Raw genomic sequence first — 14,540 nt, 5'->3', positions numbered from 1 at the left:
AACAGATAAGACGCAGGTTTTAAGACCATGTGCTCATGACCTGTGTTGACTACTTGAGAACCCGGTCCTTCCTTGTTAGGAATTTCACTGAGGGTTGATGCTGTGTGGACTGGCACCTCCTCGGTCAGCCTGAGGTATAACTACTTAGGTACAAATAAATTCTCTTGCATCAGGTACTTTACCATTTACGTTTATGTGGTAAATGGTAAAAATGAAGCTTCATGCCTTCATTGCACATTGTGAAGTCACCCAAAGGAAATCACCCTAGAAATCTGGAAACATTTTTTTTTTCTCAAAAAAAGAACATGGTATTTTCATAGTCCAGATTCCACGTGTGAATTGTAGTGTCAATAATTACTTGGGTTTTCATAAGAAGTTAGTTTTTCCTGTCTGTTCCTAATGAAATTCTTAAATTTTTAGATGAGGCGAGTGTAGATGAGTTCCTCTGACTCGCGCGTGAGGTCTGTCACAGCGCTGGTGGCAATCGCTGTGGGAGCGCTGCCCTTGGCGCCTGCGAGCACCGTGGCTGGAGGAGAGGAGAGCAGGCCAGAGGCACACAGAAGCAAAAAGAAGGGCCTGGCAGTGGGCCCTGTGCAGGTGCTCGGGGACAAGGTGGGATTTGAAGCTGGCTCTGCCGTGAACCGAGGCGCGGGTCTTGGCCCGTAGTCCCCCCGCCCCACCCGGTGACCGAGCTCCAGAGTTGCACCAGCCTGAACTCAGTCACGGACAAGGCACAGACTGGGCGTGGGCAGCAGGGTGAGGCCGGCCGCTTGGAAGGGAAAGCAGGCCTGTCCCCAGCATATCAGGTGTGCCTCCGAGGCCAGAGAGGCCGCGTTGCCGAGGGTGTAGTCAAGGGTGTAGCCAACGAGGACTCGTGTTTATATCCTAAAGAAGCTTTATATCCCAAAGAAGAGAAGAAATCTCGGGTCGTCCTAAGCTTGCTTCATTCAGCACAGCAGGCAGGCAGACCCAGCCCACGCTGCCCGACGGGCCATCCCCGCCGAGCCGTCCCCGCCGGCTGGGCGGCTGTGCTCCTGGGCGGGCCCCCAGCTGACCGCTCCTCTTCCGGGGTCTGTGTGCACAGCCAGTGTAGTTTGCAGACTTGACACGGTTTCGTTCTTTGTAAAGCACCGGAAGTGACTTTGGGGAAGGTGGCTGCTTTCGTAGCGCTCTCCTAGTCGTGTTAACTGGTAGACATTCTGTGGTTACTAAAATGAAGAGTATTTGATGTTTCAGCCATGTGTTTCCATTGTAGATCTTTGACACGTGTTTTAAAATGAAATCGTCTCCTAGGTCAACACTCCAGGGGTCCTGTGTTACCATCAGTTTTTTCCTGGCTGTCCGACTTCACTAGACAGAAGCGCAGACACTGAGGCATGGGGTCCTGTGCAATCCCTGGGCAGTGTGTCCTGGGGTGAGCAGGGGTCCCGCCTCAGCTGCCGCGTGCCCTGCCCTTTGCAGAGGCTGAAGCCTGCACCGTGCCCCAGACACACGAGCTGAGCTGGCTGCGTCCCCAGGATACTCGGGAAACATGAGGCTCTCAAGAGGGGGATTGGCTGAGAGATCACACAGGTCTCCTCCTTTGACCTGCCCCTCCCAGATCCTCGGATCCTAAACCCCAAGGCCTCAGGGAAAACTCAGAGCCGTGTGTCCTCCTCAGGGCAGGCGAGAGGACCAGGCATGAGATACCTCTGTCCAGATGTTGCTTTTCAGATGAATAAGATTCTCTGCACTCGGTGGATCATTTCTTTCCGTCTGTCTTCTTCACGAACTAACTTGGTTTTCGCTATAGACAGTAGTGGCCTCTGGAATGGTTGCTTTTAGCTCCTGAAGATTTCATTTGCGATGTCACTTAGTAATCAGCTTCTCAGTACGAAATGTGACCACACTATGCTGACAGCCGCCACCGGCGAAGCCGTGCCTCGTGACCAGCTAGGTGTAGAAAAGCCTCTTCTCACCCCGGTGGTAACTGGGGAGTCCCATTGCCAAGCAGCAGTTTCCTCTTGTCCGATGAGTATTTTAGAAAGTTTTGTGAGGGCCCCTCAGAGAAACGCCTGGCAGGAAGGCATGCGGACAGGAAGCAACTCTCCAAGAGTGTCTGCCACCAGGCCTCACAAAGAAGGTTGAGGGAAGAGTGAGTGGTTCGTGTGGCCGGATGAACACCAGGCTGGAGGTTATACATGTACTTGTGGGAATGACCGTTTTGGGATAGATACTCTGGATAAGATAAGAAAAATTGCTAGGGAGATAGAATTTTCTTCAGTGATCCAAGTATCAGCCTGGACTCGAATTTTGTCTTAAAGCTAACGTGTAAATATGTTGGGTGTTTTTTTTTTCTTTTTTTTTAAACACGTACATGATATTAAAACGTTTCTCTGTTTTCTTCCTCTAGAGTTTACAGATGCTTCCCCAGCAACGGAAAGCCATAGCTAAGTTCAAGGAACCAGCTCATGCGTTAGCATTTCAGCAGAAATTCCACAGGTACCTACGGTGTGTTCCGTGGTTAGGGTGCTGTGGGAGGGGGCGGGAGAGCCTCTCCGCCAAAGCGGCTGTGGTCTCGCATGTGTGCGTGTGCCCACCAGCTGCTGTACAAATGCACGAGTAGTGTGTAAGGAGCACACGCGGCACACACTTCTGTAATGTGGGTCATCAGCCCCCTGTTTTTGCATCGATCTCTGTCCATCTGCATTTTTATACCATCTTCGTTACTCCGGACCCCCCGCTTGACTTCAGTGTTCTTGTACCTTGCTGAGTTGGCTGCTGGTGTGGAGTTCAGTTCACGTTGACTGTTTGTTTGCTTTTCCACAGGCACATGATAGATTTGTCCCACATAAACGTGGCCCTGATTGTTGAGTGATTTCTAGCAGGAGACGCTGACCTGACACTGTACGCGCTGTGGAATTTCTTCACGGAAGCTGCAGCGCAGAATCCCCGCGAGCGTAGGCCTCTCCGTCTGCAGTCTTGCGTAACTGTTGTTCGGAGCGTCGCACGGCCCAGTGTCGATTCCAGCAGAGCTGAACTTGGGGACACGGCGGACTGGGGTTTGCTGTTAGACAGCTTCATGTTCTGTTGTCACCACAGAGAACTATAGTTTTTGTTTGCTTTTGTTTTCCAAGTGCTCACAGTGCATGTAGACATCGTTCTTCGTGATCGTACTGTGTCATCGATCACAGTGACTTAGATTCAGGAAGGAACATTAACGTCACAAATTCTAAGTAGTTTTTCACAGCAAAGAATACTTGATAATGGTTGCACTTATCTTCAGTGCAGGCTAGACAAGTGTTTTCCCAGCCCAGCGTAACTTGCGCTGTCTTCTCAGAAAGCCCTCAAAAGGCTCTTGGAAAAACGTAGATTAAAATGTGGGTGATTATGACTGACAGTTGCACATCCTGGAAAGCGGGGTATGAGGGTGGTTGGGAGTGGTGCCAATTGTGTGGCGGATTCTGCTTCTTGTGAATACTCCAAAAGCACCGACTGTGCGTTCCCAGTTCCAGAGGGGACTCCCCACCCCTCTACCCTTCCCAAATCAGGCAGCACACCTGGCAGGCGCCACCCGCTGCCCTAGGCCCAGGGAAGGTGCCCGTAGTGCTGCCGCCGCGCGGCCCTTCCGGAACGCCCTGCTGGGCGGGCTACAGCACGCATCTACCACGCGAGGTGGAGGGACGGCCCGGAGCTTGAACATACCTGTGTCGTGGTTTTTTCCTTTTTTTAAATGCAGCCCATAGGGGCTTGTTTGTGTCCCTGGCTCGGTAACATAGGGCATTCTTTGGGAACCTGGTTATCATTGCTTCGATTAACTTCTTGTTTTGGAAGGCCTTTGAGCAGGGCTGCGCCGTCCTTCCGCAGACTAGGAGCAGGTCGCCCCTTGTGGAGTGTGGTGTGAGGGACCGCCAAGCCCAAAGTGAAGTCGCAGTGTGTTCGTATCGCCATGAACCCGCTTGAGGAGTTCTAGGTAGGTTCCTTAGGTGAGACACTTACTCCCCATAAAGCAGCCTTTAGTAAAATTCATTCTGGGCAAATGTTTAAAAAAGTGCCTTATTGTATTTCTGCTCATGAAGGAGATTCACTGTTGTGGATTTATTCTCATGCAGACCTGAACTCTTTGAGCAAGTACTAGATACTAGGGCATCCTCTGACTTTTTAGCTGTGTTTTATACCTAAGATTTCACGTCAGGTTTATTAGTAGAATTAGAGGAGATAGTAGCCCGCTGCCACCTGCCGCCTCCGGTGAGCCCAGCGCACCCCCTGTAGACCGCAAAGCCCCTGCAGCCGGGCGTCCTCCCGCCTCTGCCTTCTGGGCCCTGGGACACAGGCCCTGGGAACCTGTGTCGTCGTGTTTCCCCAGGTGACATTTTCTAGTGTCTTTTCAGTTGAAGTTAGCTGAACTGGAGGGGAGTGTGCAGACCCCGTGAGGCTGCAGCGTGGATCTGAAGTGCGTCCTGTGCTGAGAGTCGGCCCGGAAGATGGAGGTGGTTGTTGAGGGCTGCTTTGCCGAAGGCGTTGTGCCAGGAAACAAACAGGCACTCGTAGGGTACAGTAGAACACCCTCCAGCGAAGGTGCCCGGCCTCGCTGGTTCCTGAAGGCCCGACGGAGCTGTGGAAGGCGGTGTCGCGCGCTGGGCCGCCTTGCTGGTCCAGCGGAGCGTGGCAGAGTCAGGGCCGGTAGCCTGCCCTCAGCTGGCGGGCACGGGTGGTCCTGTCTGCTTGTCACAAGTAGACACGGATGTGTTGATGTATTGAAAAGTGTAGTGTCTTTGGTCTGGCCCACCGAGAGCCGCATTGAAGGGAAGAGCTTGACGGCCTGGAACCTCTCCTTGAGAGCTCCGACCACTCCCTCTCGAGGGCCAGTGGGCAGGCTTTCAGCTGACGGACTTACTCTATCGCCGAGGACCAACTGACGCCGTAAAATGGGATAGTCTGAGTGTGCTGTAGCCTTGAAACCGAAAAGCTGCACGTTGTCTCTGGAAAGTAGGCACAGAAACACGCATTTTCTAGTTAGTGGTGATGAACTAACCAGTCCTACGTGGGCGGCACTGTTGAAGACAGCCCTTGTGGCTGCTCTAAGGTCTGCTTCTGGCATTGTCTGAGTAGGACACGGGTGTCCGGGACGTGTGTGTCCGTAAGTGTGCACACACGCGGAAGCGTCCTCTTGCTGTGATGTTCTTGAAAGCCGTGGGCCAGGTGGGTAGAAGGCTCAGCGCCGCCGCCTCCGCGCGCACGGCCATCAGGAGCGGCCCCCCTCAGGGCCCCCGCCCCGGGCCAGGAGCAGGAGCTTAGTTTCCTTGAGGGGGACTGCGGAAAAGGAGAGAAGCAGAGTTAGAGAGTAACGGGATTGCCATGGTCGGTGCATTTTCTGCAGTGCAGTCAGACCACCGTCAGCTGAGCCCTCTTAGAAGATCTGTTGCAACCATTATCTTTGTTCTTTATTTATCATGCATTTAAAATGAGATGCAGAAGCATTTAACATACGATGTAAATACGAACCTTTTAAAATTAAAATGTTATTGGAAATGCTTTCAATTCAGCAACAATCTTATTAGCTCTTTGTTAGTTCTTTTGTGTTGTCTTATCAAAGTTACATGGATACAGTTCCATAACTGTTGATGTGTTTGTGTGTATATTCGATTTTTATAAAGATGGTAGTAAGTCAATACATTTATCCTGACCTGTGTATTATTTGTTCCCAAATTCAAGAGGCCTAAAGTCAGTAAATACCAGTATATGGCATAAGGTAAACAATAGGTGATGATGTGGAGCCAAGTTACTTTTTCTTTTTGCATTGTCTTGTTTTGATTTTGTGCTGTACTATACGATCACGTAGCCGCTTACCTGAGCATAACCTTGCATTACCATTGGTCCGGCCGCTTGTGAAGTCCTTCTGCTGATACTTTTCTAAAGGAGAAATCCTGTTCTTTTTCCAAAAGAAATGTTGAGGGGTTCCCCCTTTCTGGACAGGCAGCATCCTAAGTAGGTGCCTGTACCCTCGCCCCAGGGGGGGACTGGAGGTGCTGGGGGGCTTCATAAGAGCTACTTTTCATTGGGTCGTTCTTCTCTTGATTTGTAACGGTCCTGGATAAACGATTGTTGACGCTTGGTTCTGTAGCATTTCTAAACTGTGACAGAGCTTAGATCCTGCACCCAGGGGTCTTTTCTCAAAGAACATTTTCCTTAATTTGCAAACAGAAGACTTTGTTGCCCGTGGAAGGAGAATGGGAGAGCTGTCCACGGTGGAGGGAGTGAGGAATGATGGGAAGGGTGGGGGGAGGAGAGTTTTGCAGAATGAAGGAGTTGTAATAAGTATATTATAATGAACTTCGGACACACGGACTCTTTTAAGAGGAGTCAGCCAGTCAAGTTGGGAGACGGAGGGTGGGCTCGAAGAAGGCTCTCTCTGGGGGATGGGAGGGTGCCCACCTGTCAGGGAGAGCCACCCTTCCCTGCGTGGGCCTTGAGCTCTTCCTCAGGAGGAGGCCGGACTGGCTCCTATGGGGTAGAGACGCACGGAGGCAGGGCCTTGCTCAGAGGGTTGGTTTTGAGAACCTATCACTTCCATTCTTTTTTTCTTTCATTTTCTTTTGGCTTGTGATTTTCTGTTTTGTTCTGTTTATTTTGTTGGTTTTTTTAAATTAATTTCTTTGTTATTTAATTGAAGGTAAGCTCACCATGCTGGTAGACCGCTGGACTGACAGGGACCCTGGTGCGGACAGTTGGGTTTTGGTAGAGGCCTGTGTGCCGAGTGCCTGGAGCGCCCACGCGCCCGGCCGTCAGGACGTGCATCCCCGTCGGCCTGTGCTGCCCGTAGCAGACGGCTTTGGGCTCCCTGGCGGGTGCACTGCCCTTCTTGGGTCATTTTAAATTTTTCCTCCCTCCCTGCTTGGAGGACTGTTCTGGTTTCATATATTCACTGGTAGACCTAATTTTATTTCCTTCAGTCAGGTAGAGTCCCACCCCCTCACCCCCCCACCCACCTTATTTATTTATTTATTTATTTGGAGTGGGGGGGGGTGCTTCTGAGAAGTAGCCCTTGGTTCTTTACAAATTTTTAAGTGACATTGTTCTAAAAGGGAATTTCCTGGACGGTGGGCGGGGGCGGGTGATAGAGACGGGGCCAGGAGACAGCTGCCCCCCCAGGAAGCCACAGGAGTTTAGATCATGTGGGGAGTTTAGCTATTTTACTGTGTTTAATGAGCACCTCGATTAACCTTTTCAACTGCTTTTAAAACTTGCGACTGGAGTGTTATTTTGGATGTTCCTGAATATGAATTCTCCAAAGGCATTCGGCCTTGATTCACTAGTAAATCCTAAGGATTTTGTGTAAGGTTTTTTGCAACCTGTTTAATTGTCATCATTTAAAACGCCTATGGTTTCATGTCCTAGAACCAAAGCAAACTCACTGATTCATATTGGATCCCAGGTACACCTTCTTCTGGTGGCGTATGGTTGGGAAGGATCATTGCTTTTACACGGTGTAACCTGCCTTTTCTAGAGGATGTTTTTTAAAACTCGTAACTCTCTCTTTTCTGTGCCGTGTTGTGGTAGGAAATCTTTTCATTAAGATGGCCAGGGAGAGCAGGTATCTTTAGTGAGAAGTTGCTTTTCCCTTTTATTTCTAACCAACTAAAATGTAAAAAGATCATGTTGGTGTGTTGCTCTGTTTTATTTAATTTTAAAACGATGTAGAAAAATACAGGGCCTTTAAAAAGAAAAAATGTAGTTTTATAGTTTTAATACGTTGCACAGAGTAGACAGATGTACTATTTTAATATATTCTGTATTTAGTACTTAATATACTCTAGAAAGTAGATCCTGACTTTTTTTAGCATGATTTTCGTTTAAATTAGTTTTCTCCGTAAGGGCACACGTAGTGGAAGCTAATTTTTTAAGGACTGTTTGAGTTTTACGCACCGCAGTGTTGCCTTAGACGGACTAGCTGACGTAGGTGTTGGAAGCAGCACACGCTTGTACTCTCAGCCGAAGGGCCAGGGAGCCTTTGTGTTGATAATCCATCTTTGCTTTTCACAGGCATGGGATCCAGAATCGCTTTTCCTCTGTGAGGATTTTAGCTCTCCACCTTCATCTCTAATTCCACCCTTTAACTTCCAGGTTCAACCACAGCGAAGCCTGAAATCCTTCCATTCCGAGCTGCTTCTCCGTGTTGGGCGCCTCGTCCTCTGGGGGCCTCCCCGTGCCCCCTCTCCTTCCTGTTCTCTTGCACTTTCCTTCCCTGAGCCTGCCTGCCAGCCACCACTGAGCGCTCCTTTCCCTTCTGGAGAATCCCTTGCTTTGACTTGTCCTCCTCCTCCTCCCCACCTGCCTTTGGTGACGGACTTCTTCATCGGCTGACGGTGCTGCGTTCTTTCTTGCTCCCGTGTCCGGTCCTAACATTCAGACTTCTTGGAGGGGGGGCACGACAATGGAGGGAATCTTTTTGCACTTGTGGGAATTCGATCGCATCTCATCCTTTGCTTTGACAGGTTTGACTCATGGTTTGTTCCCCCAGGTCTCTGTTGGAGAGAATAACACCTGAATTCTGTTGTTTTGCAGTTTGACTTGTAGGAGTGTGGGGCGCCCCCAGCCGCCCGGCCGTGCCGCAGGCGGGCAGCGTGTGATTAATCACCCCCTTGTTTTCACCCTCTACTTTTGCAGGACCTCTTGTGCATGAGTTCAGTGTTAGTTGGGGCGTGCCTATTTTCCCCTGGAAGTGGCGCCCCGTTTGAGCCTTTGTTACTGCTCTCGCCGTGATCCTTCCTAACCGTAGTGCGCACGCGCGGCCGAGCCGGCGCCTGGCAGCTCCGAGCTGGAGTCGGACGCTGTGTTTATTGGGAGTGCGTTGAGAGTTCAGACACCGCAGATGACCGAATTGCTTTCCTCTGGGTTGGTCTCCTTCATGTTTTCTACCCAACACTGCACTTGCGTTGTGGGAGAGGACGTTGCCTTGCTTTACCCCATTTTTCACTTTGTGCTGATCACTGTGACAGCTTTATCAGGAATCTATGTGAAGAGCAGTAGTGACGTGGTTGGAAGGAAATGTATTATGTGTGTATCATTTGTGTGACTCCGTCCCGAGGCGTGTCTCGGACTGTACTGTAATTGGAAAGATGTGTCAATAAAGTACTCTGCGGCTCCTGCTTCTGTCGTGTACCTTCTCTTTGATCTCGCCACTCGGACGCGGTCCGTCCCACATCTTAGCCACGTGGACAGACGGCACTGTGATCACCCCGCAGAAGACCGGGGTGGGGTTTCCCCGGGGAGTGGGGGCATCCCAGGCCCCCCAGAGCTGCCCCCTCTGCTGTAGGCATTGGCTTGGAAATGGTCTCTAATTAGTGGACCCCCAGGAAGGTCAGAGCGACCTCTCGTCTTCACCCACGTCTATGGTCTGCAGAGATCTCAACTGACAGTATTTTCTTTTGTTGGAAGTGGGGGAGTTATATTTTTTTTACATTTTTTAAGGCATTACAAATAATTGTTACTTTTCAAAGGACGTCTGTACACTGAAGCCGGAGAGCAGCGGTCATCCGCAATGTCACGCCTGTGTGCTGCCGCTGCGTGCGGCGCCCGGTTTTCATTTGGGAAGTTGCATGGTGCGCGCAGCTGGGCGTCCATATTCCGTTTCGTGCATCATCCACGCTTTCCGTGTTGCTACAGATCGCTCCTGAGTTCTGGTCTGTTCTGAAAACAAAGTATTTTGAAAATAACCCGCCACCCCACCCGTTCACGGAAACCTCTGAGAAGAGATCCAGGTGTTGAGGCACACACCCGTGCTGGGACGGCATTTAGGCAGGAGGTGCTTGGTGGCTGCACCTCTCCTCACCTCCTGAAACCCACCTTTCTTACCTGTAGGAAGGGGGCTTACCTTGTGAAGATCCAGTGAAACGGTGTTGGTCAGTTGGGACCCCGTGCTGCCCCAGTAAGTCCCTCGAGTTGTGTGGGTGATACGGGCTCACCTGACAAGGTCTTCGTGCCCTTCATGGGACAAAACCACCTGTGTTCTCTCTTAAGAGTGACTGTCACTCTTCAGCCCGACCACCCGTTGCGGGCCTCAAGGCCGCGGTCCCTTCTCTCATTTGGGCTCTGCATGGTACCTAGTTGAATTCTAGTGACAAAGGCCAACACGGAGGGGGTGACCACGGTGCCCCCACAAGTGGGGGTGGCTGCAGGAGGACGGGCAGCGGCAGGGCCTTGACTCCCCTCCAAGCATCCGCCACGGCCTCACTGACAAAAATGTTCCAGCTAGAGACCTCCTGTGGCACCCTTGGTCCCTCTTCTCCCGACAGGAGGAGGAGGCCTTACATGGGGTCTGAGTGAGGAGGAAGCGATGCCTAGCAGAGGTCTACATGTTGGATTAATTTCTCAGGAACGAATTAACGGAGTTAATTTAACCCTAAATCAGAATCTGCAGAAGGCTAGTGACTGAAGCCAAAACCGTTTTTCTTCCATTTTAATCCCTATTCCATGGGTAAGTTGTTCTTTGTCTAAAGCCTGGCCTCTGCTTTGAGTGATGAGATCTCTGCAGAAGACGGGGCTGACAGTGCCCGTAGGGGTCGGGGAGCAAGTGGGAGGTACCAGGTGGAAGGGAGCTCCTTCGGAGGTTTCTCTCCACGCTGGGTCCCCGCGCAGGGCCGCACCCCCGAGGTTGGGGTGGGGTTTGTGTGGGGTTCTGCGTGCGTGTGGCAGGCGCTGGGGAGCGGTGGGAGCCGCCTGCAGATGCGGGGGTGGGCTGGGAGGTGCTCTGTTCCTGCATCACCACCCCGGAAGGGCAGCAGAAGTCCGCACCGCTGGCAGGTTCTGTCCACCGCCTCCGACAGGCGCTTGTACCAGAACGCACTTTCCCGTGTTTTGAAGGAGAGGAGTTACAGGCGAGTCTGAAGGGAGAATAGGGGAGAGTTAGTTCTCCAGGAGAGGGGCAGTGCGTAGGGAGTGTGGCCCCGAGAGGGGACAGCGGGCAGGAGGCACGGTGCTGGGCTGGAGGGCGGCTCCCAGACGTTGGCTTACAAGATCTGCGCTCGGAAGCGGCATTTTCAGGCTGAGCTTGGCTGTTGCCGGAGCCGGCGGGGGGCGGGGGGGGGGGCGTGCGCAGAGGGGTCTCCTTCCCGGGTCTGCCATTCAGGCCAGCCATCCTTCAGCCTCCCCGGCCGGGGCCCCACACCCAGCTGGGGGGTGACCAGAGCCCCTTTCACTGGGCTGGGGGGCCTCACTCGAATTCCAGAAGTGTCCGTTGGCCTCAGGAGGCTGCCCCAGCGCCGCCCTCACGCCCAAACTTGTGCCTGGGTGGTGACAGGAAGAACAGCGCCAGGAGCCTCACAGACGACCAGAACTTAGGGTGGGTGGAGAGTGTCACGGAGGGGGCGGTCTTGGGGACAAGAGGGTGGCTGGTGGAGGCGGGGGGCGCAACGGAAGGAGACGAGGGGCCGGCCCGGGGGGCCCGTGCAGAGATGGGATGTAAGACGCCCACCTGAGCTCGGGTGGTGCTGGAGCGGGGCTGGGTCCTGGGACACCTGGCGGGTCTGCCGCACCCACCCCTCCCGGGGCCCCCGTGTGGCACCCCTGACCACCCCTTCATGGTGCTGGGAGGGGGCGGAGACAGGCCTGGGGGTGGCGCTGAGGGCTCTGGGACTAATGAGCCCGGGGTTACCCTGGGCCATGGCGCTGCGCTGGGCCCACGCTCTCCACCCGCAAGACCCCCATGGTGCCATGTTCCCGGGCCCGGGCTCTGGCCCACACTTGCCCCGTAAGCTGACAGAGTCCACTCAGGCTGCTGGGGGCCGGGGAGGCACCCCCACACTGGATCCTCCCGAGGGGCTCACCTCGGCACCCCCAAACCCCACCCTGCGAGCCAAGGCCACGGCCCCGGAGGGTGTTGCTACGTGTGGGGGCCTGGGACTGCGGCTGCATTTCTCCCTTGCTGCCCCAATGCCTCGGGGTCTGGGGTGACTGAGGGGCCCTCCTTCTTCCTCAGGGAACCCGGCCTGAGACCCCACATCCTTGCAAGAACTGGAGGTGAGACTAGCTCCCCACCACCCACCGGTGGCCGCCCTCTGTGGCGGGTCGCGCCTCCCCCCTTGGCTGACCTAGCTCCCCGTTTTCCTCTCCACCATGACTTTTGTCATTTCCACAGCATGGTCTTTCTGAGACGGGGCCTCCCTCTCCCCCGACCCCGCGGAGCCGCCCAGTGCCAGGCCTTATGCCGACCTGGTCATGGCCAGGAAGCACCCCATGGCCTGTGCGTCTCGGAGCTTCACACCCCCTAGGAGCTCAGCTCTCCCCAGGCTGGAGGCCGGCGATTCTCGCCTGCGGGGCCCCCTCCCGCCAGCACCACCTCACCCTGGCGTGAGGTTTCCTTTCTCACCCAAAGTCAGTTTTCTGACTGTCCTTGATAACCGCCTCCTTGAGCACCTTTGACTCCCTGTGTTTTCTTTTCTCCCGGAACCGGGGCTCAGGGTGCTCGTCTGGACAGCTTGGATTCCTTGTGCTTCCAGCCTTGCAGCCCAGCTGGGGTCCCGGGGCTCCAGGGAAGTCCTCCTCGGTTCACGGTCACTCTCGTGGGGGAGTATTTCCTCTCTGCTGTCAGTCCACCCGCGCACATCGTCTTCCCCTGCTCTCTCGCAGGTGATCCCGGGCCTCCCATGTCACCACTAAGACAGACGGCCGCCGTGCCGGGCACCAGCTCTGCCAGGCTGCCCGCAGGAGCCCCCATGGCGCCAGCTGTCCCCCGCCTGGCAGGCGTGTGTCCCCGGTCCTGGGCAAGGCCAGCTCCCCACCTGCACTGCACCCCCTTCCATGCACCTGCTGAAGACCTCGCACCTGCGGAGTCTGGTCGGCCCGCAGGTTTCTTCCCAGCCAGTCCTCTCCACGAGCAGACAGACTCCCTCCACTTCCCTTTCCGCCATGAACCTGATTCTCCCCACTGCTTGCAAACTCACCGAGAAGGCTGGCTTTCTTTTCTTGCTGTCTGCATTTTCTCCCTAAAATTCCCTCTTGAATCCACACTGACCTGGCTTTTCAACCCAACATTTCCCCAAAACTTCTGCCAAGAATTCACATGGGCTCCATAGGCGCCTCAGGACGCCTGTCGACCCGTCAGCTTAGGAAAAGCGGTGGCGTTCCTCCCGTGACCGTCAGAACACCTCTTCCGTCTTGCCTGGCTGGGATCTGCCTTCTGGTCTCCTGGTGGGGTCCTCCTCGTCCTCCGTCTTCCTGTCCGCTGAAGGTGGGAGCCCCTGGACTTCCCCCACTCTCCCTGCATGACCCCAGGCAGTCAGACCCCTTTCTGCTTAGATGTTCAGCAGCTGTTTCAAACTCAATACACGGAGCTCTTGACCTTTCCCTCGGTCTCCCCCAGCTCAGGAGGTGGGAACTCCAAGCTTTGGGGTCAGCGGTGCCTTCTCCAACACCCCCCGCTACTCGGCCAGCTCTGTCTTCCAGGAGTGTCTGGGATCTCAGCCCTTCCCTTCGCTCCACAGCTACCACCCCAGCGAAAGCCACCAAACTCTGTCACATGGGTTCGACTGGTCTCCAAAGGGCCCCCCTTGGACCCCCGCAGCCGCCCTACCTCCGCCGTCTGTTATCAACGTCAGCGGGAAGGATCCTGTAAAGCCCACATCCTTCCCTGCCACCCTCCTGATGCTCCCCCTGCCCGGCAGCAGCCCTCAGGGAGGAGCAGGCCTCTGTGCCCTGCCCTCCTCGCGGCCTCGAGCACTCCTCTCCGGGCGGGGTCACGGCCGGCTCCTGCTCCGCCTTAGCGCGGCCCCGTGCCGTGCTGCCCGCTTGGCCCCTTGGGCTGGAGCGGTTCCCCCGAGGGCTCTTGCCTGTGGCTGGCTTTTCAGGACGTCCGGTAATTGTGGATCGGACATTCTGGACACGGCATTTTGGGGGTCTGCCTTAGTGTCCGTTTTTGTTCTGGAAGGGCAGCCGACCGAATGGAGGGTTCGTTGGCCCTTTTGAGACTTGATTTCCAGCCAGGTTTGGCCAGATCCCGGGAAGGCCTTGCTGCGGTGCGCTGATGGCCGGACACGTGTCTCTCGGAGTCTCCGCGGTGGCTGGCCCGGCCCCACAGCGCCCTGCCCCGGACACGTGCTGGGACTTACAGGGACCCTCTGCGGGTTTCTGGAGGCCCCTCGTGGAGCTACATGTGCTCCAAGACCCCGCACCAGAGGTTCCAGCGGCCTCAGCAGCCCCTGCGGCCCTCCACGCGGGCTCCATCCCTGTGCGCTGAAGTCAGGAAAGTTCGTCCACGCACGGGCCCGGGTGACCCCTGGAGCTGACGGTGTGGGGTCGCAGCCAGTGCCTGTTACAGGAGAGCCCCTGGGTCGTGATCACCACGTCGTGATGGGAAGAAGGTCCCATCCTCTTGTTTTGTCAGCCCCCATAGGACTGACTGCCGCCTGGCAGAGGAGAGCGTGTTCGGTCTGTGGCCCACATGCCTCCCATCACTTGACGGAAACCCGAGGAGGGACGGGAAGTGCTCCTTGGACGGTGCGGCATGACGGTGCTCGTTTTGTTCCTTTAAGTTTTCATTTATTTATTTGAGTGCACGCACGAGC

At 54.6% G+C, this 14,540-nt stretch overlaps 1 protein-coding gene across 1 annotated transcript in view; it reads left to right on the top strand.

Moving 5' to 3' along the window:
• The window catches only part of RBM33 (RNA binding motif protein 33), a 130,689-nt gene extending 121,561 nt beyond the window's left edge, over nt 1-9,128 (top strand). Inside the window, exons 18-19 of the mRNA XM_040643761.1 lie at nt 2,393-2,481; nt 2,809-9,128. Coding sequence (XP_040499695.1) covers nt 2,393-2,481; nt 2,809-2,857 — 138 coding nt within the window. The 3' untranslated portion in view covers nt 2,858-9,128. The remainder of the gene's footprint in view (nt 1-2,392; nt 2,482-2,808) is intronic.
• The last annotated feature ends 5,412 nt before the right edge of the window (nt 9,129-14,540 follow it).

Source organism: Ursus maritimus, unplaced genomic scaffold, assembly GCF_017311325.1.
Source record: "Ursus maritimus isolate PB19 unplaced genomic scaffold, ASM1731132v1 scaffold_3, whole genome shotgun sequence".
NCBI classification, from domain to species: domain Eukaryota; kingdom Metazoa; phylum Chordata; class Mammalia; order Carnivora; family Ursidae; genus Ursus; species Ursus maritimus.
This window is presented reverse-complemented; position numbering and strand designations above follow the sequence as displayed.